This window comes from Cotesia typhae, unplaced genomic scaffold (assembly GCF_013202065.1).
Source record: "Cotesia typhae breed Kobodo isofemale line unplaced genomic scaffold, CoteBio_Ctyphae contig_50, whole genome shotgun sequence".
NCBI classification, from domain to species: domain Eukaryota; kingdom Metazoa; phylum Arthropoda; class Insecta; order Hymenoptera; family Braconidae; genus Cotesia; species Cotesia typhae.
In genome coordinates this window covers 491,042-510,138 of record NW_027423758.1, presented here as the reverse complement: position 1 = coordinate 510,138, position 19,097 = coordinate 491,042, and the positions used below count along the sequence as shown (strand labels likewise).

Genomic DNA, 19,097 nt, shown 5'->3' with positions numbered 1-19,097 from the left:
ATCAAACAATTAAAAATGTCGGCTAACTTAAGAATCATTAAAAAATTTTCTTTTAATAATTTTATTTAATTTTCAGAAGTAGAATTCTTTTATTAAAACTTTTTTATATTAATTTCATTGCTATAAAATTGATCTAAAAAGATTTTCTAATGTCTGTCAATTTCAGTGTCAACAACTTTTAATAAAAATAAAAAACAACTATCAGATGTCTTTTAATTTAAGTATCATAAATTGAAAAATCAGCTGATTAAAATTTTTTTGCCCTCCGGGCGGAAAGTGGCAACTTTCGTCCCGCTGCGCTAAACAAAATTGCCGCTTTCCGCCTTCGTCGGACAAAAAAATAGTATACAGCCCTTAGGAAGTAAAAAAGAAAACCTCAGATCACATGTTTGTTGACCTCGGCTTCGCCTCGGCCAACAATTACATGTGATCTGAGACTTCTCTTATTTTCCTTCCCAAGGGGTGTAATATACTATTAATTTTTTTTTGTTGCAGTGGATTTATAAATTTTGGAAAAATTTATTAATTCTGACATTCGATCAATGATTTAGAAGTTATATGGGATACTTTTTCAAGAATTTTATAATTTTTTTCATATTTTGCATCAAAAAATAAGCAAGTAAGTATTTTAAAAATTTTTAAACTTTAGTAGTTAAAATGATTAGATAAAATTTTTTTTTTCCCCTCCGGGTGTAAAGCGTCAACTTTAGCCCCGCTGCGCTAAACAAAGTTTCCGCTTTACACCTTCGTCAGGGAAAAAAATAGTATACACTCCTCGGGAAGTAAATAAGAAAGCCTCAGATCACATGTTTGTTGACCTCGGCTTCGCCTCGGCCAACAATTACATGTGATCTGAGACATTTCTTACTTTACTTCCCTCGGTGTGTAATATACTATTATAAATTTTATAAAATAATAATTTAATTAATAATACCGATAAAATAAAAATATATTGAATTTAAAATAACACCGATGACACATCACGATTAAAATTAAAAGCAAATAAATAAATTATTTGGCACGGTAACCTTAGCAACGGCGAACCCCATCGGTCTTCAATCTATTTTCTAAGCTGAAAAAAGAAAAACAATTGTCCGTTCACTTTCACCAGCTACCTCACTTACTCACTAACAAGCTTATTTATCAGAGTAAAGTAGAGAGTAGAGTGCAACTTGTTACGTTGATTAAAATCACAATGATAAACATCGTGCACCAGAAAGTAACAAGCAAGCCGCCGATAAGCCAAAAATTTACAAAATCACCCCGACATGCGGAGGCACGAGAAAGAAATGGTGGGAAAAAAATTAAAGAAGAAATCAAAGATTGCAATCAAAATATAATTGAGACTGATTCCTGCTCCTTGGACCAGTTATGCAGCATGATAAGCGACCTGGAGCAGAGTCTTGTTCATGAAGTAGTCGCTGTTGAAACTGGTACTCTTCCCGCTGAGAATCCTGCTGCTTTTATTGACATGGACCACGTGAGTATTTATAAAAAATTTTTTTTTAATTTATTACCGACTTTATTACTGACTAAGTCAAAATAAAATTTTTATCAGCATTGATAGCTTTAAAATTATTTTTATAAATTTTCATAATTACTAAATTATTAAAATAAATCTTAAAAATTATAAAATATAAAAATTAGTAATAAATTTCTAATTAATTAAATGTAAAAATTTTTTTTTTCAATTCCAGATGATTGATAAAGACGATTGCGGATTCAGCGGAACTTCTGCTTCAACTTACGACGACATAATGTCTTTTTTAGGAACATTGGAGCAAGATTGTCCAGTAGGAGACTTTGAAAGTTCTCCTAGACTCGAAAAACTCCCCGAAGAAATTTATCAGCTGCAATCTCTGATAAAAAATCCCAACCAAGCTTCTTTAAGCGACAAGACCAAAAACGACCTAGCAACCGCGTTGCTTCAATTAGATGACCGCGAAGCTACACTAAAGCTTCTGAAAGAAGAATTGAAGAATGAGCGTAAAGCTGCTTGTGATAAGTTAGATTCCCAGAGAAAAGCGCATGCTACTGAATTGCAAACCCAGAAGATAAAGTACCAGAATATAATCCGCCGGCATCAAAAATTCGTCGAGCAGCTGATTGAAGAAAAGAAGCAGCTGAGCGACAAGTGCAATAATTTAGCGATGAGTATAAAAGACATAGAAGTAAAGCACCAGAAGGAGTCAAAGCTAGCGATGGAAAAATACGCGGTGGAAATCCAGCGGACGAAAGAAATGTGTTTGGCAGGAGAGAAGGTTCGCAGAGAAAGGTGGCTTGAAGCGAAGAAGAATAAGATTAAAGAGTCGACTGTCAAGGGCCTGGAGCCTGAATTGAGGAACATGATTGACGCGCATCAGAAAGAAGTTCTGGAGATACGCAGCGCGCATATGAAGGAGCTCCAAGATGTTGAATTAAGAGCTATTAGACGCGCTAATCAGCAGCTGGAGGAACTTAGATTAGAGTTGACTGCTAGCCATGAGAAAGTCTTGGCTGGAGAGAAGGAAGCTATGCGCCTGAGGTACCTTAAAATTTTATTTTGTTTAAAAAATTTTTTTTATTAAATTAATTTTAAATATAGACCTCTGTCAATAATTGACACTTTTACCCTAATTAATTCTTATTTAAATTAATTTTCTTATTTTTCCAGGTACCAGGAGAAGTTTGATGAGCAGGAAGCGATGATCCAAGCTCAGCAAAGAAAGTTCTTTGAAGAACTGCAGTTAGAAAAGAAGAAATTTGCGGAAGAATTGGAGAGAAGAGATGCTGAGAGAGACGCTGAGGTTCAGAAGGTTACTAAGCAATGCCAGGAGAAGGTGGAGAAGTTGACCAGGCAGTTTGAAGCGGATAGAAAGGCAATGAGGGAAGATTTAGAAGCTGAAAGGGAGATTTGGGTGGAGAATTTTAAGAAGCAGCAGAGTTCCAAGTTTGATATGGCTGAGGCGAGGGTTAGAGACGAGTGCAACAGGGAGAGAGATAGGCAAATAGAGCTCGCGATCGCGAAGATTGAGAAGGAGACTCGGGAGGTCAAGGTGAGCTTGCAGAAGAGTGCGGAGAGCAAGCTAAAGAGCTTGAGGGAGAAGTATGAGGCTGAGCTGGAGGTAGCGAGGAAAAATGAGCGAGTGGTTAGGGAGAAGTTGGAGGTTTGTGAGGATAAGGTTGACGGGTTGGAGAAGGAGTTGAGGAGGGTTGAGTGTAAGTTGAGTAAGTGTTTGGTTGAGCTCCAGGAAGCGAGGAAGTTGGAGGAGAGACTTACTCAGGAACGAGATCATGCGAAGAAAATTGCGAGGATGGAGATTGAAAAGGAGAAGAAAGTCTTGGAAGATAAAAATGATGAACTTTATAGGGAAATTGAGCGGGTTAATAGTAATAGAGACTCTAATTTAGCGCAATTGTACAGTAGGATTAGGTTAATTGTCACGCAAAAAGACGTCGCGATTAAGAGTCTAAGGAGAGACTGTGATGAGGCGAGAAATAAGTGCGATTATTTGGAAAAATTGATAGATCAGCAGCGGAAGGAGTATGTGTTGAAAACTCTGTAATTTTAAAGGAGTTTTATTATTGTAAATAAGTAAATTTATTCTTATTTGTGCTTTCTTTTGGAGAGTATTTTTTACAATTAAAAGTAAGCTGGTGAAAAAAAATTTGTATAGACATTCAATGCTTGATGGTGATAGGTCAAGACTTATTTCTTTGTTATTATTGATATTTTTGGGTGTTATCATTGTCATTCAGACTTTCTTTACAACTTGTACAACATCTTCGTCGCTTAGGACGTGATCTTTTCCGACTTTTTGGGGCTGGTGTTTCACTGACGATCCCCAGACCAGTGCGCTGAAAAATTATTTTTTTTATTGAAAATTTTTGACGACAATTTTAGAAAATTTTTGTGAATTAAAACTTACTATTTAAATTCTTTAGCAATAGATCGATGGAGTTTGTTGCAAAAATCTTCAACAGTTCGTCGCTCTTTATTTAACACAACAGGCGAATTGTAATCAGGAAGCTGACCTTTCGGTTTAGTGTAACTAGAAGAAATATTAATTAATAATAATTATTTATATTATTAAGAGAGTAAGATAAAGTTTGTCTCTGGAATGACATTTTTACTTACATTCTAACAAGTTGGAGATAATCCCACATTTTTTCTAGTAAATCATCAAAGTTCCATTTGTGATGAGCAGAAATAGGAACACAGTGAGGAATTTTATAAATAACATCCAGTTCTTCGATACTTATTTGATCTAATTAATCAGAATAATTATTATAAATAAATTGCTGATGAAAAATTATTTTTTTTTTAGAGAAAAATAATCACCTATTTTATTCAGTAAATAAATGCAGGGTACGTAAACACGGTTGCCTTCAATGACATCAATGAGATCATCAGCGCTGGCGTCGTATCTCAAAGTAATATCGGCATTATGAATTCTGTACTCAGACAAAATTGATTTAACTGTATCTAAGTCAAGTTCTGACTGTGTACACTGGAATTTAATTAAGTAATTAATGTAACTGGTCTATTGATTTAGAAGAAAGGAAACGTACCATAGTTTGTAAGTTTACACCTCCTTTTTCTTTCTTCCTGAATGTTATGTTAGGTGGTTGCTTATTCAGTCTCAGACCAAAACCTTCCAACTCGTGTTCAATCAGCTTCTTGTGTCCCAGAGGTTTTAGTACGTCCAGGACGATAAAGATTAGACTGCAAGTACGTGCCACTGCTATTACTTGTCTACCTCGACCTTTACCATCTTTAGCTCCTTCAATAATACCGGGTAAATCTAAAAGCTGAAATTATTTTGTTTATTAAAAAAAAAATATTTTGGAGGCAAAATTATTTTGACTAAATAGAAAAATTTTTTTAACAAATAAATTATGGCAAAAAAATTGAAAATAAAATTTTTTTACAAAATTCTTTGAAATTAATTAATTAAATAAAATTAAAAAATTGTCAAGTGACTGTTTGAGGTCATTAAAAATTATCAGTAGGCTTTGAATTTCATAAAAAAATGACAAAATTAAAAAATAGCTCTAATTGTTTTTTTTTTTATAATTTTTTTAATCAACTTCAATTTTGACAGCAAAATATTTTTAAAAATTAAGTTAGCCAAAATTTAAAAATTTTTATAAAAAATTAAAAAAAAATTTCATTTGTAAAAAACTTGAAAAGATATAAGAGGAATTTTTTAAAATTATTTTAGTTCTAATTTAATAAATGAAAACAATTAAAAACGTTGGTTAACTTATGGCATTAAATTTATCTGTCACTTGACAATTTTTTAATTTTTTTAACAAACAAATTAGCTTCAAAAAATATTAAAAAAAAAAATTGCATTTTTTTCTTACTTTTTCTTGGCATAGTTTATTTGTTATAAAATTAAAAAAATTATTAAATATGTGCTACATTAATTTTCATTATAAATATTTACCTGAATTTTAGCGCCCTTGTATTTAATACACCCAGGAACAGTTGTCAGTGTCGTGAACTCATAAGCCGCAACTTCGGAATAAACACCAGCCAAAGTACTCAGCAGAGTAGACTTCCCGACACTGGGAAATCCAACAAACCCAATCCTGGCATCTCCAGTCTTAGCGACTTCAAAGCCCTGTTCTCCGGCACCTCCGCCGCCTCCTTTTGGAGTTATCAGCTCGCGTCTCAGTTTAGCAAGCTTGGCCTTCAGAGTTGCCAAGTGACCTGACGTAGCTTTATTTTTTTGCGTGCGGCTCATCTGCCAAAAAAGTATACAAAGTGTAAATAATTTATAAAAATATTTTTAATGTGTAACATTGTAATTTTAGTTTGTTTAGGTTACCTCCGATTCGATGGCCGCAATTTTCTCCAGTATTGTACTCATCTTGGATTTTTATTTATTTTATACTTCCAGGATTGATATTCACTATAACAATGATTTTTTTTTCGACAATTAATTATCTCAATAATAACATTATAATTTTTATTATTTATTTTTTATTACACGTGCCCGCAGTTATTTTGCGGTTGATTGGAAACTGAAAAGGAGAGAAAGAGCATAATAATGAAGTCTGCGCGTCATCTAGTGGTTTAATTTTGTAAGTATTTTATGAAATTTAATTTTACTGTCACTTGAAAATTTTTTAATTTTTTTTTAACAAGCAAATTTTTTCCAAAAAATTGCATTTTTAATTTTTAAAAATTTTTACGTCATTTAAAAAAAAAAATTTTTTTTGTCATTTATTTGCTAGATAATTTTTTAAAATTATAAAATAATTTAACAGCTGTTTAATAATAAAAAAAAATTTTTAACAAATAAATTGAAATTTAGAAATTTTTATGGCAAAAAGATTTGTTTTAAAAAATTACTAGAAATTCAAATTACGCGCATACGCGCGCGCTTTAATCCTAACCAATGAGGAATCAGCAACCATTCTTTCGAGATTTTCGAGATTATCGATACTAAACTAACTTCAGTTCAATCATCAATTTTATATTATAGGAGTTTTTAATTTTTTTTAATTTCTAGATGTCAATTTTTTTTTGTTATTTTTTTTTGTAAAATTAAAAAATTTATTTATTATGTTTTATATTAATTTTTATAAATTTCTACAAATTAAAAATGCAATTTTTTAAAATAATTTTTTGAATAAAATAAAATTCTAAAATGGCGGCTTAACTGTCACGCGCAGTTCTGAGAATTTTAAATCATAACGGACAAAAGACTGGACTCGTACAACAAATTATGATTATTTATAATCAGATTAATAAAAAAAATTTTTTAAAAGGTAACAATTATAAAAAAAAGAAAAAAAAAACAAACTTTTTGTTTGTTATTTAAATTTATTTATTTGAAATTCTATTTTAAAACGAAAAGTTTCCGGATGCAAGTTATTCCGACGCCATTTTGTATTCACACCGGACAAAAAGCCGGGAACGGACGCGCTGAGTAACGTTTCGCGTAATTTGTTGATTTTTTAGTGTTTTTTTATTGTTGTGATGCGTAATTTTTGTTTAAATAATGTTTTTATCTATTAAATAATACTAGTTGATTAAAATTATGAATAAAAATAAATTAATTATAGGAAATTTGATGATGGTCTGATGTCACTTCATCAACCTTTGTGCAGTTTTGAGTGTTTTGGTGAATTGAGTGTCAAATATTAAGTGTTTTATTAAAAATGTTGTTTAGTTTTGTGTTAATTATTAGTGAGTGATTGTGGTTAATGTGCTGGATGGTGAGAAGTGATTAAATTGGATACCTCAAGAACATACAATGGATACATGAAGAAATGAATCAGCCGTGAAGCTGAATCTTAACCTTAAAGGTATTTTAAATGTATTCAACCAAAACAATATGACTTTAAAGTTAGATGATATTAAAGTTAGCTGTCACTTGACAATTTTTTTATTTTTTTTAACAAAAATATTTGTTATAAAAAATTATTTTTAATTTATGAAAATTTCTACAAGTCTATTTTTTTGATAATTTTTTTTGCCATAATTTATTTGTTAAAAAAAATTAAAAAATTGTCAAGTGACAGCTAAATTTAATTTCATTAAAATTAGCAGTCATTAGAGAATTTTTAAATTTTATTTAACAAAAAAATGATTTTTAAAAAATTGGATTTTTAATTTTTTAAAATTTCCAAATGTCAATTTATTTATTAAAAAAAATTCTAAAAATTATTAAATACCTGCTAAATTTATTTTGATAAAATGTTTATTGATCAGTATCATCTTTTTTTTTTTTATAAAAGTTATTGATACATTTTTATTTTTTTTTTAATTTTAAGTTTCAAGTAATTCAACGAACATCAGTGAGTGCTAGTTAAAAAGTGTTAAGTTTTTTTTTTATAAAATCGGTATATTTTGTCAGTGATAAAAATTAGTAATTACGTACTTCTTACTAGTGAGTGTAAAGTGTGTTAAGTAAAGTGTCCATTAATTAAAATTTATTATGATTTTCCCAACGGATTACACGAAGAACTCCAAATGGAATACATGAAGAACTCTCAAGAATGCCGAGCTGAATCCTGAAGGTAAGTGGAATTAGTTTAACAATTAAAAATCTAATTTACAATACTCAATTTTATTCAACAAAAAATCAGCTACTTCATTGAAAAAAAAATTAAATTCAAATATACTTTTTAAGAAATCACCAATTATTATTTAATCAACACAAAATTCATGCTTTTTTCGCCAAATTTTTTGCCATCGCTCGAAGTTCCCTTTTAGAAATTTTTTTTGAAGTCGTATAAGGCATCTTGTCCAAGAAACAAATACCACCGCGAAGTTTCATTTTATCCTGTAAATTTTTCTCTACAGCTTCATGAATTTCAGTCTCAGTAACCTGAAACAAAAATTACAATTATAAAAAAAATAATACTAAAGCTAGCCGACATTTTTAATTTATTAAATTAGCACAAAAAAAATATTTTCTAAAAATTATACTTAAAAATAATTGCAATTTTTTCTCTTAAAAAAAAAAATTCAAAATTTTTAGATATCGGCTAATTTTCACAACAAAAAAAAAATTCTTCAAAACTAACCTGCATCCCAGGAACTCTGGTTACAAAAGCCATTGGAAGTTCTAGATCTTCCAGACTTGGTTTAGCGACGACAGCTACTTCAGCGACCCCTGGAAGCTCTTGTATCACATTTTCAATGGCCGTTGGCGGTACATGATGAAGGCGATATTTTATCAGCTCTTTTAATCTTTCAACAATAAAAAAATCGCCGTCCTCGTCGTAGTATCCCAAATCTCCAGTGTGGTACCATCCTAGAATCAAAAATTGCAAATTTATTCTTCTCTTGGAGCTTAGGGGATAATTAAATACTCGCACTGTACCTTCAGAGTCAATAACTTCTTCAGTAGCTGTTGGATTGTTCCAATAGCGAGTCATTAGCTCCAGGGTTCTGCAACATAGCTCGCCTTGTTCATTTGGTCCCATGATTCGATTCGATTCAGGATCAACTACTTTAACTTCTGTGTTGAAGAATACTTTTCCGCAGGAAGTTAATTTTGGAGCGTTGACTTTTCCACCTGTTGCAGCTCCGCATTCCGTGCTTCCTAATCGCAGGAATTATAATTTAAATGAAACAAATTGCATAATATTGGTAAATGCAAAAAAAATTACCATATGCAACATAAATGTCCGCATTCTGAAACAAATTTTTTAAGGCTTCAATGACCTCTTTGGTAGTAATTCCTCCTCCATAACTCACGATCTTCAGCGAAGACACATCATACTTCCAGGCTTCTTTTGTTTTGCTAAACCTATTAGCTGTGCTCGCTCCCATGGACATCCTCGTAACCTAAAACATTTTTTCTCAATTAAAGTCTTCTACTTTGCAAGCAAAAAAAACAAACCTTATATTTTTCAACTAGTCTGCAGGCGTCTTCCTCGCTCAAATTATGATAAACAATCATGGTGGCTTTGGTGATAATTGACCGTAAGACTGTTAGCAACCCTGACATCCAGCAAAGCCCGGAAAACCAGAGAACAATTTGCGATGTAGTATCAGGCGGGTAGTAACTTATCATACTAACGAATGATTGATAAGTGTGCAAAGCTCCCTTGGGGTAGCTCGTTGTTCCCGAGGTGTAAAGAATAATCATCGGGTCCTCGACTTCTATCTTGGTGCATTCAAATTTATTTACTTCTTCAACGCTCGGAGTTTTTAGAATGTCTTGGAAAGGCATGTTGAATTTTTCGCTGAAAAAAACTACTGGCAGAGAACTTTCCATTGTTTTTAGCGCTTTGATAATCATTTCTGCGTTGTCTTCGTCGCAGAAGAGGACTTTTGGGTTAGTCGTTTTTATAAAATACACGACAAGGTCTGTTTGATAGAAAAATTGTTTGGATAAAAATTAATAATTAATTTTTGTCTATAAAAATTGTGTTTAAAATTTTTTTGAACAATGTCAGCTCTTTTAAATAATTATACAAAATTAAGAAAATTAAAAATTCAGTAAAAAATACCTTCATTCAAACAACTGTCCCACCAGGGATTAAAAATGGCTCCCAAATAAAAAGAAGCTATCATCGGAATGCAACTATTCATATGATTTTTCGAACACAACCCTACGACATCTCCCCGACTTACTCCAAGTTTTTTCAGCCACACTGCACATCTAATACTTCTGTCGCCCATGCATTCATAAGTATCTTTTTTCCCACTCGCGCCATTAATCTGCAGAAAAATAATTATTCTTAATTAATTAAAAGATAAAAAATTAATTTTATGCACAATCTAATATTTTTAATTTAATATTGATGACGAAAGAACCTCCTTACTACAAATTACGTACCTGTGCGACAAAATCAGGAAACTTTTTAAACTGAGCGTAAATTTTTTCACCAATTCTAAAAAATCCCTCCGGCAAACTTGCATTGAAACCTTTCCAAATCCGATCCTTACAAACCGGCTTTGGTATCTTTAATTTCAAAGTTTTAATTAATTAATAACACACAAAATTTTTTAAATTAATTAAATAAAAATTAGTAACATTTTTGTACTCACTTCTCGAGTTTGCTGCTCCGCTGCCATATCAGTAGTGTTTAAATTAGCGGAACAGTTTAATAAAAAATTCTCATCAAAAATAACTCGTTATTCAAGACAGATGCAGTTCACGATACAGTTATCTTGCTTTACGTTACACTTTATCATCGTGCTAAGTTGTACTAATCTACGAGATATTTATTCATTATGATTTAAATTAATATTTGTATTTTTTTCCGTATCTTTAATAATACGCTGATAAAACATGCATTTCTATAAACAGCCACCTCTCTGTATTAAGTTTGAATGACTAGCAGAATTTAATCATGTGTAACATAAATTTATATTGTTTAAATTAGATCGTGTTTATTTTTTATTGTAACATCGAGGGAAATATTAATTGGATGATAAGTAATTAATGATAACTCGTAAATGAGAACATATTTAATAATAAAATAGTGATTTATTTGTATAAAAATTGAAGATTTAAAAGAAAAAAAATTTATATTAATTAAATTCGTTATTGAGGAGATTAACGCGAAGTAGTAAAATTTTTAAAACTTCCTGAAAATTTTTAAATTCAATCTACGTAGCCTAATAATTTTTTTTTTAAGCATTATTTTTACTAGGAGGGTACTTGGATCTCTTTAAATAAAAATACAAAGATATCTATAAGAAAATTTTGAATAAAATTTATTTTCTAACAAATAGTTTTCGCCATGGCATAAAGTCGATTCTTAGCGATTTTTTTCGAAGGCGTATATGGCATTTGATCTAAAAAATAAACACCGCCTAAAAGTTTAACTTCGTTTGCTAGATTCTTTTCTACAAATTCGATAATTTTCTTGTCGGTAATTTGAAATCAATAATAATGATTAAAAGTTATAAATATTTATTAAGAATTAAAATTTTTTAGTATTGAAACTTACCTGAACTCCAGGAATTTTTGTAACAAAAGCCATTGGAACTTCGCAATGTTCAAAGCTTGGCTTAGCAACGACGGCTACTTCTGCGACTCCTGGACACCCTTGTATCACGTTTTCGACAGTTCTCGGTTTGACATTAAATAAGTAGCATTTTATAGAATCCTTAATTCTGGTTTCAATAAAAAAAACTCCGGCTTCGTCATAATATCCCAAATCTCCGCTGTGGTACCATCCTGAAATAAAAAATATTTTTTTAATTCAAAAATAATATTTGTAGTCAGAAAAAAATCAAGTAAATAAATTTTAAGAATTTTATCTTTTTAATTTGAGTGGAAAAATTTTTAAACTAAAAAATTTTTCTTGATTTAAGTATATTTAAGTCAGTTATATTTTTTTAAAAATTATTGTAATAACATGTGTACATATGTAAGGCATATACCGTCTGAATCGACGATTTTTTCAGTTTTCGCTGGATTTTTCCAGTAACCAATCATTAATTTCGGACTTAAGATGCAGAGTTCTCCTTTTTCATTTGGACCTAAAATTTTATTGGTATCTGGATCGATAACTTTGATGTCTACGTTGAAAAATACTTTTCCACAAGAGTCAAACTTATCAAATCTTGTTGACCCAACTATCACGGTACCACATTCGGTAGAACCTATAAATTGTTAAAAATGAATAAAAATGTAAAAAAAAAATAAAGATCAAAGGTACCGTAGTGAGCAGAAATATCCGCGTTCTTGAAAAAACTTGGTAACTTTTTTATAATTTGTCCATTAGCTGCGGCACCACCGTAAGATATCTGTTTAACCGACGATAGATCATACTTTTCTATATCTTTTACTTTAGTTAATCTATTTAGTATTGGTGTTCCTAACAATAGTCGAGTGACCTAAATAATTTAAACAATTATTATTTTCATCTCAATTTTTATATAAAATATTAATAAAAATAAAGAATAAAGGCTGTAAAAAGATAGAATTACACATAGAAAAAAAAATTGAGTCAAGTAATTAATTTTGAAGAAAATTTTCTTGATTTGAGTAGAAAAATTCTTAAACTAAGAAATTTTTGGTTCAAGTAAATTTTAATTGATTCAAAAATATTTCTTTTGATTCAGGTTAATTTTTTTCAGAGCACTTATTTATATTTAAAAAAAAATTAATCATTTAAATGACCTTGTACTTCTCGATGATTTTACAAGCATCTTCTTCTGCCAAATTATCGCAAACAATCATGGTAGCTTTAAAAATTATCGACCTTAGTACCGTTCTAGTCCCAGATATCCAGCAGAGTCTAGAAAAATATAGATCTATCGTGGGTGTGCCATCATCCGGGTAATATCTAAGCATATGAGCGACAGAATGATAAGAGTGCAAGACCCCTTTTGGAAAATCTAACGTTCCAGAAGTATAAATTAAAAATACTGGATCTTTCGGTTCCACTCTCGTACATTCAAATTTCTCTACATCTTCTTTAGTTTGCGTTTTTAGAACATCCTCGAAAGATAAATAACCATTTTTTCTTTCAAAATTTATAATCAGTAAAGAGTAATTCATCTTGGTTATTGTTTTAGTTATTATTTCTGCATAGTTTTCGTTGATGAATAAAACTTTCGGCTGGGTTGTTTCGATTAAATTCTTCACGAGTTCTGTTAAATAAAATTATTTTCATTCAATAGTTGTTAATTATTATCAGATCGAATTGTGAATAACAAACCTTCGTCTAGGCAAGTGTCCCACCAAGGGTTGAAGATGTCTCCTATGTAAAAAGAAGCATACACAGGTATGCAACTGTCTAAATGGTTTTTTGAACAAATACCAACGACATCTCCTGGAGAGAGATCCCTTGTTTTTTGAGCCACAATGCGCACCTTACACTTCTATCACCCATATCTGCATAAGTGTCTTTTCTTCCCGTAATTCCATCGATCTAACGCATAAACTTTTTTTTAATAATCAAGGTTTGATTGAATTACTGAATAATCTTATTCAAATACCTGCCCAACAAAATCTGGATACTTTTTAAACTGATTAAGTATCCTTTCTCCAATTTTGTAGTATCCATCGGGCATTTCAACTTTCCCGCCTTTCCAAATCCCATTTTCATAGTTTGGCTCGGGAATCTTTTTTTATTTGAATAGATTAAAGTTAATAAATGTTTTTGGTTTTTAAAATCATGTATTCATTGATTATTTTGTTATTTTTTTTTTCAATGATTAAATTTAAAAATAAAGTTTTATAATTTTTTATTCAATAATTACTTGGTAAAAAAAACGTCCTAGCATCATGTTCAAAATTTAAATATTCATCTGTCCTAGATGTTTTTAATGCCTCAGTCAAAAAAATACTTACCTGAATTATTTCTTGAGCCATGTTAGCAGCGTTGAAGTTTTAATTTAAAAAAGTACAGTTTTTGTTTATCTAAACTCAACCTATGGCTTATATATTATTTCTAATTTGCTACTGCACATGAAATTTACGCTCAAGGATGTGTTGGAAGCCGACAAACAAGTTTATTACTATCAAGGAGATGAGAGCAGGGATAGATAATGCATTATAGTTTAATTAACAGCTCGCCTTGAGAAATATGATGAAATAAAATAAATTCTTTGTCTTTAAAACGATTAAATTAATATTAACTCCTGTATCACATGATTTTTTGTAGTTTTTTACCATTAAATAGTTCCTAGATAAAAAAAAATTCATTAGTGATTAATCGTTATGTGCGATGATCCGATAAGCAGGTATGTCACAAATAAGGAGGCATAAAATGACTTCTTATTAAGGTTTCTTCCTTAATGATAGGCTTTATTGTTCGAAAATCCATTAAGAATCATTAAAACTTTAAATTTTGAATTTTTTTATTGGCAGAAAAATTATCAGGTGATCATTAATTGTCACACATTTTAAAAATTAAAAATTTTATTTTTTTTCTCTTACAAATATTTTGATAAGGCTAGATCGATCTATAGATCTGATATGAAGAAAAAATGTTTAGAATTTTTCAACTAGAGCTTTAGCCATCCTGCGGAGTTCTTTTTTTGCTATCTTCTTTGACGTTGTGTAAGGCATTTTATCGAGAAAAAAAACACCGCCTCGAAGTTTCATTTTGTCGTGTAGCTTTTTTCCTACAGCTTCATGAATTTCATCCTCAGTTATCTAAAAAAATATTTGTATCTTATATTAAAAAAATCTTATATCTGTATATTAAAAAATATACAGCTCTCCTTCTTCATTTGGACCCAAAATTTTTTTGGTTTCTGGATCGACGATTTTTATCTCCACGTTGGCTAGCGCTCTTCCACAGGAGATTAATCCTTTAGGAGCAATCACTTTAGGTGAATTGGGTCCTGTTATTACTGTTATTCTGAATTCGGCGGTACCTGTTGAATAATTTGAAGTTAAATCAGGAAATGTGAATGATAGATGTAGTTAGTACCATAAAGAACGTGAATGTTAGCGTTTTTGAATAATTTATGGAGAAATTTTGTTATTTCTTTTAATGGAACTCCTCCGCCGACCATTAGTAAACTTCGAGAGGATAAGTCATAGTTCCAAACATTGGGTCTCTTGCTGAATCTATTGGCGAAACTTGTTCCCATCATTATTCTGGTAACCTATATATATATTAAAAAAAAATTAAAAGTTTGGGATAAAGTATTTTTTTGGAAAAAAATTAGTTGATTGTCGAGGAGTTTCTTTTTTGAATTAAAAAAAATACTTAAAAAAAAAAAATAGAATTAGAATTTATTCTGAAAGATGTTTGAAATTTATTTTTGAACGTAGAACTCTTACTGAATATTTAATGAATTAAAAAAATTTATAATTTTGAGGATAATTTTTTTTCTCGAATTATCTCTTTTAATTAACAAATTATACCTTATATTTTTCAATAAATCGACAAGCATCTTCTTCACTTGTTTGATGAGAATTTATCATAGTATATTTGTAAAAGATCGACCGCAACATGACCATTATCCCCGATATGCAGCAGAGTGTAGAAAACCACAGAATAATTTGTGAAGTGTTATCAGTCGGGTAATGGGTTATTATATGAGCTAATGATCGATTAAAAGTTTTCACTTGTCCATCATTTTGAGCTTTTAAAATGTCATCAAAGGATATCAGACCTGTTTTTTGTCCAAAAATAATAACAGGCAATGCATAGTTATTTTTTTCGAGTGTCTTCATTATTATTTCTGCAGATTCTTCATCAATGAACAACACTTTGGGGTTTGTTGTTTTAAAAAAATAAATAACCAGTTCTGTTGAGAAAAATACTTTAAATTTGAAGGATCGCTAATTCAATCGGACAATAAAAAATACCTTCGTCCAAAGAACTGTCCCACCAAGGATTAAAAATTGCACCGACAAATAAAGAAGCATAGAAGGGTATGCAACTGTTTAAATGGCTCTTTGAACAAAAACCAACTACATCTCCGGTTTTTATTCCTTGTTTTTTGAGCCACAACGCACATCTGATGCTTCTATCGCTCATATTTTGATAAGTGTCTTTTTTTCCACTCGCTCCATCAATCTACAGTCAAAAATTTAGCATTTTTGTGTCAAAAAAAAATTTATGCTGATTTTTTTACTGCGGAGAAGTCAAATATTTTTTAGTGTCTAATAAATAAATGATTTTATAAATTAAAAACCTGTCCTATAAAATCAGGATATTTTCTAAATTGTGCAAGGATTCTCTTTCCAATTCGATGATACCCTTCCGGAAAATTAATTCTTGTTCCTTTCCAAACCGCATTTTCTAACACAGCTTCCGGTACCTTTATGATTACAGAACTTTAAATTACTCGGAAAAATTTTCTAAAATTAAAACTCAGTGTTAAAAAAAAAAAGCTAACCTCTTTTCCAATTTTTCGTTCCATATTTGTTAAAATCGACCGATTAATTATAACTGAACAATGTTACTCCCGCTACTTGCTATCAAAATAACTTATTGTACTATTTATTTATTACATAGTATAGTAATCATCTTTCTTTTTATATCTTTTCGCAATGCTTGACTTTGGTTACTCTCTGCTATCGTATCAAATGTTCATGACTTTCATTTTTTACTGGTAGGGTGATATTAAAAGCCGATGCAATGATTGTAGTAACCTTGATCAGTGTAATCAAAAAACGAGTAACTTGAAAACAAAATCCACTATTCAATATTTTTATTTTGTAAAAAATATTAAAAGTATTTAAAGATCAGTAAAGAAAAATGGTCCTGCATTAATGCTATGCTGAACTTTAATAAAAAAAAAAAATATAGCGCACTTTTTTTAAAATAAAACATTTTTTTCTTTTTTACAAAATTCAAATTTCTTAAAATTTATTTTCTATTTTTTACTATGGTTTTCTATAAAAAGCGTTTGTTTTTTAGTTTGTTAAAAAAATTATTTATTTTTTACTTTTTAGTTTGGTTTATTGATAAAAATGTATTTTTTTAGTTTTATAAAAATCTTATTTTGCAAATTTCATAATAGAATCTTTTAATTTACTTTTTTCCGTGCAATAAAAGCGTGTAAAAAAAATTTCTTAAGGTAAAAAGGGTAAAGGAAAAATAAACGAAACGACAAAAATATGAGTCAATCGTTTTACTAATGTTTATTAATAAACATTCCATATAGATAATTTAATTTATAATAATTTAAATACCAGTTGTCGGCAATCGTATTTTTTGTTTTGTTAAATCGTTATTTACACTATTCAGTATAAAATGCGAGTTCGAGATTAAATCACACCACTAAGGTAATGTTTTATTTTTTTTTTTTTGTTATTTTTCCATTTTTTAAATCATTTAATAATAATTTATTAAATCTGTTGTTAAATATACCATTATCATTATCATTATAATTATCATTATAAATTATCATTATCATTATCAATAAAATAAAATCAACAAATAAACAATTATTATTAATTTAGTCATTCGATTCTCGTCTTGGACACTATCTGTCATCGATTATTAAGTAATAATAATAATAATAATAATAATAATAATAATAATAATAATAATAATAATAATAATAATAATAATAATAATAATAATAATAATAATAATAATAATAATAATAATAATAATAATAATAATAATAATAATAATAATAATAATAATAATAATAATAATAATAATAATAATAATAATAATAATAATAATAATAATAATAATAATAATAATAATAATAATATTATTAAATTATTATTATTATTAATTTTAAATAAATTAATTTATTTATTTATTTATATCAATGCTTGTACTCAGGAAAATGCGTAGGGGGTAGTAGGGCAGTATTTTCGTTATCACTAGTGTTGTTGGTAATCAATTCATTAGGGGTATTATCATCGTTATTTATTATGTTACAATCTATTCTACCATCATCATCACCATTATCATCATCATCATTATCGTCTAGTGGGCATTTACTTTTTTTATTTTTATTTATATTTTTAATAGTATCAGTATCAGTATTAGTATTATTAATATTAGGCAATTGATTCACATCGACTCCGGTACATACATCGGGACATTTTTTAACCAATAATTTACTTTTATTATTATTAATCATTATTTGTTGATGGGATTGAGCATTTATGGCTTCGCCGTTAATTTTAATCCGGCTATTTTTGCCTAGTCCGTCAACATTTGGTAGTCCATTTGGATCTTTGGCCACAAGAGCCGATGACGGTGGTGGATAATATCCGCGATCTCGAATCGGCAGTTGATCTTTTGTAATTGGCTGGGAACCCAATAGTTGTTGCGGCTGATGAAGATGAACAGCTGTCGATGGTGGCGGAGACGGTGGCGGCTGCTGAGGCGCCCGATGTTGGAGCCGATCCTCACTCGTCCACCGGGCTAATTGTTGTTGAGCTTGAATAAATGCATCACTAGAAAATAACAAGACTATGCGAGCCCGATAGGATCTATGGTACGGACACTAGTGCAGCATGCAAGAGACTGGACAGAGATTCTGAGGAGCACGTCGGCGGTAACCGCGGTCACGAAGTCTTTTTTTATCTATACTTAATCTGTTTAAATCAAGATCATCTAAAATAAATAATATAAAAAGGCTAAATCACGAGCGTTTGTGACCTTCAGGCCGCAAAAGCTCGTCGTTAAGGTTTTAATTTTTTAAATAATGGAGATTTTTTTGACTACGGGTAATTTTGGTGCGCATTTGATGGTAATTAACGCGGATACCTTTCGCTATCGGGCGTTTCGCCCCTAGTGTTTGAGCCTCTGTCAGGATCGGCTGTTTCATAGATTCCCTCCTCCTCGTGCATTTGGTGGGAATGCTGGTGCGAATGCTGGTGAGTGCCGTACGGGCTTCGCGACGACGGCTGACGATATCGACCGTAGACGAATCGATCATCCTCGCGACCGCGGCTGCACCTTCTGCTTCTACGCAGGAGGACACATGTCAGTCTAACATTTGTTTTGGACACTCTTTTTTACATACGTAATTACTTCATTTTCATTATCGTTTGTAAATTCAAATAAAAGTACTCTAAAAATTAAATAAAATGGGTTAGACGAGGAAGAGTGTGGAAAAGAGGTTGTTACGCAACGAGTAGCGATTTTTGGACCGCGGGAACTTCAATACGGACCGTTCTAAAAATATTCGGCTCGCTGGAAGGGAAAGTACGCGTTGCGCGTGTAATTTATCCATTTTTATGATTTATCAT

The 19,097-nt window shown here is 30.4% G+C and overlaps 4 protein-coding genes and 1 long non-coding RNA gene across 18 annotated transcripts in view; 2 read left to right on the top strand and 3 right to left on the bottom strand.

Moving 5' to 3' along the window:
• The first annotated feature begins 1,195 nt into the window (after nt 1–1,195).
• Dila (centrosomal protein dilatory) lies at nt 1,196–3,809 on the top strand. Its single transcript, XM_074249533.1, has 3 exons — nt 1,196–1,480; nt 1,698–2,524; nt 2,654–3,809. The coding sequence occupies exons 1-3, from the start codon at nt 1,196–1,198 to the stop codon at nt 3,543–3,545; spliced, it is 2,004 nt and encodes a 667-aa protein (XP_074105634.1). The 3' UTR covers nt 3,546–3,809.
• Nucleotides 3,543–6,012, bottom strand: 128up (GTP-binding protein 128up). Its single transcript, XM_074249534.1, has 7 exons — nt 5,817–6,012; nt 5,433–5,732; nt 4,552–4,791; nt 4,322–4,490; nt 4,118–4,247; nt 3,909–4,031; nt 3,543–3,837 (listed from the first exon to the last, which is right to left on the bottom strand). Exons 1-7 carry the CDS (start codon nt 5,856–5,858, stop codon nt 3,735–3,737), a joined length of 1,107 nt encoding a protein of 368 aa, XP_074105635.1. The 5' UTR covers nt 5,859–6,012; the 3' UTR covers nt 3,543–3,734.
• Nucleotides 6,013–6,911: 899 nt separating this feature from the next.
• The window catches only part of LOC141531883 (uncharacterized), a 75,639-nt gene continuing 63,453 nt past the window's right edge, over nt 6,912–19,097 (top strand). The window contains exons 1-2 of the long non-coding RNA XR_012479991.1: nt 6,912–7,302; nt 7,771–8,016. This is a non-coding gene — a long non-coding RNA (uncharacterized LOC141531883). The remainder of the gene's footprint in view (nt 7,303–7,770; nt 8,017–19,097) is intronic.
• Nucleotides 8,040–16,413, bottom strand: LOC141531830 (uncharacterized). The gene is made up of 22 exons (XM_074249861.1): nt 16,271–16,413; nt 16,067–16,192; nt 15,738–15,948; nt 15,291–15,676; nt 14,851–15,028; nt 14,628–14,794; nt 14,421–14,570; nt 13,409–13,534; nt 13,231–13,341; nt 12,588–12,908; nt 12,124–12,301; nt 11,846–12,067; nt 11,410–11,639; nt 11,186–11,324; nt 10,502–10,521; nt 10,290–10,415; nt 9,961–10,171; nt 9,348–9,817; nt 9,115–9,292; nt 8,826–9,047; nt 8,527–8,756; nt 8,040–8,327 (listed from the first exon to the last, which is right to left on the bottom strand). Exons 1-22 carry the CDS (start codon nt 16,292–16,294, stop codon nt 8,163–8,165), a joined length of 4,191 nt encoding a protein of 1,396 aa, XP_074105962.1. The 5' UTR covers nt 16,295–16,413; the 3' UTR covers nt 8,040–8,162.
• The window catches only part of Mmd (disintegrin and metalloproteinase domain-containing protein mind-meld), a 58,862-nt gene continuing 57,313 nt past the window's right edge, over nt 17,549–19,097 (bottom strand). For 3 of the 14 annotated variants that reach the window (XM_074249704.1, XM_074249705.1, XM_074249703.1), the window contains exons 24-25: nt 18,613–18,813; nt 17,553–18,299 (exon numbers count right to left, since the gene is read on the bottom strand). In XM_074249704.1, coding sequence (XP_074105805.1) covers nt 17,660–18,299; nt 18,613–18,813 — 841 coding nt within the window. In that variant the 3' untranslated portion in view covers nt 17,553–17,659. Of the gene's footprint in view, nt 18,300–18,612; nt 18,814–19,097 lie in introns of all 14 variants that reach the window. The other 11 variants (XM_074249699.1, XM_074249711.1, XM_074249712.1 and 8 more) reach the window with 10 other exon arrangements.

Excerpts from the sequence above, each read along its gene's own strand:
- Dila (XM_074249533.1), top strand. The coding sequence starts at position 1,196 with ATGATAAACATCGTGCACCAGAAAGTAACAAGCAAGCCGCCGATAAGC. Across the intron at positions 1,481-1,697 it reads CTTTTATTGACATGGACCAC|ATGATTGATAAAGACGATTG; the intron begins GTGAGTATTTAT and ends TTTCAATTCCAG. Across the intron at positions 2,525-2,653 it reads AAGGAAGCTATGCGCCTGAG|GTACCAGGAGAAGTTTGATG; the intron begins GTACCTTAAAAT and ends TTATTTTTCCAG.
- 128up (XM_074249534.1), bottom strand. The coding sequence starts at position 5,858 with ATGAGTACAATACTGGAGAAAATTGCGGCCATCGAATCGGAG. Across the intron at positions 4,792-5,432 it reads ACAAGGGCGCTAAAATTCAG|CTTTTAGATTTACCCGGTAT; the intron begins GTAAATATTTAT and ends AAATAATTTCAG. Across the intron at positions 4,248-4,321 it reads TTATTTACTGAATAAAATAG|ATCAAATAAGTATCGAAGAA; the intron begins GTGATTATTTTT and ends CTGATTAATTAG.
- LOC141531830 (XM_074249861.1), bottom strand. The coding sequence starts at position 16,294 with ATGGAACGAAAAATTGGAAAAGAG. Across the intron at positions 12,068-12,123 it reads GGATATTTCTGCTCACTACG|GTTCTACCGAATGTGGTACC; the intron begins GTACCTTTGATC and ends AACAATTTATAG. Across the intron at positions 8,328-8,526 it reads CCAGAGTTCCTGGGATGCAG|GTTACTGAGACTGAAATTCA; the intron begins GTTAGTTTTGAA and ends TTTTTGTTTCAG.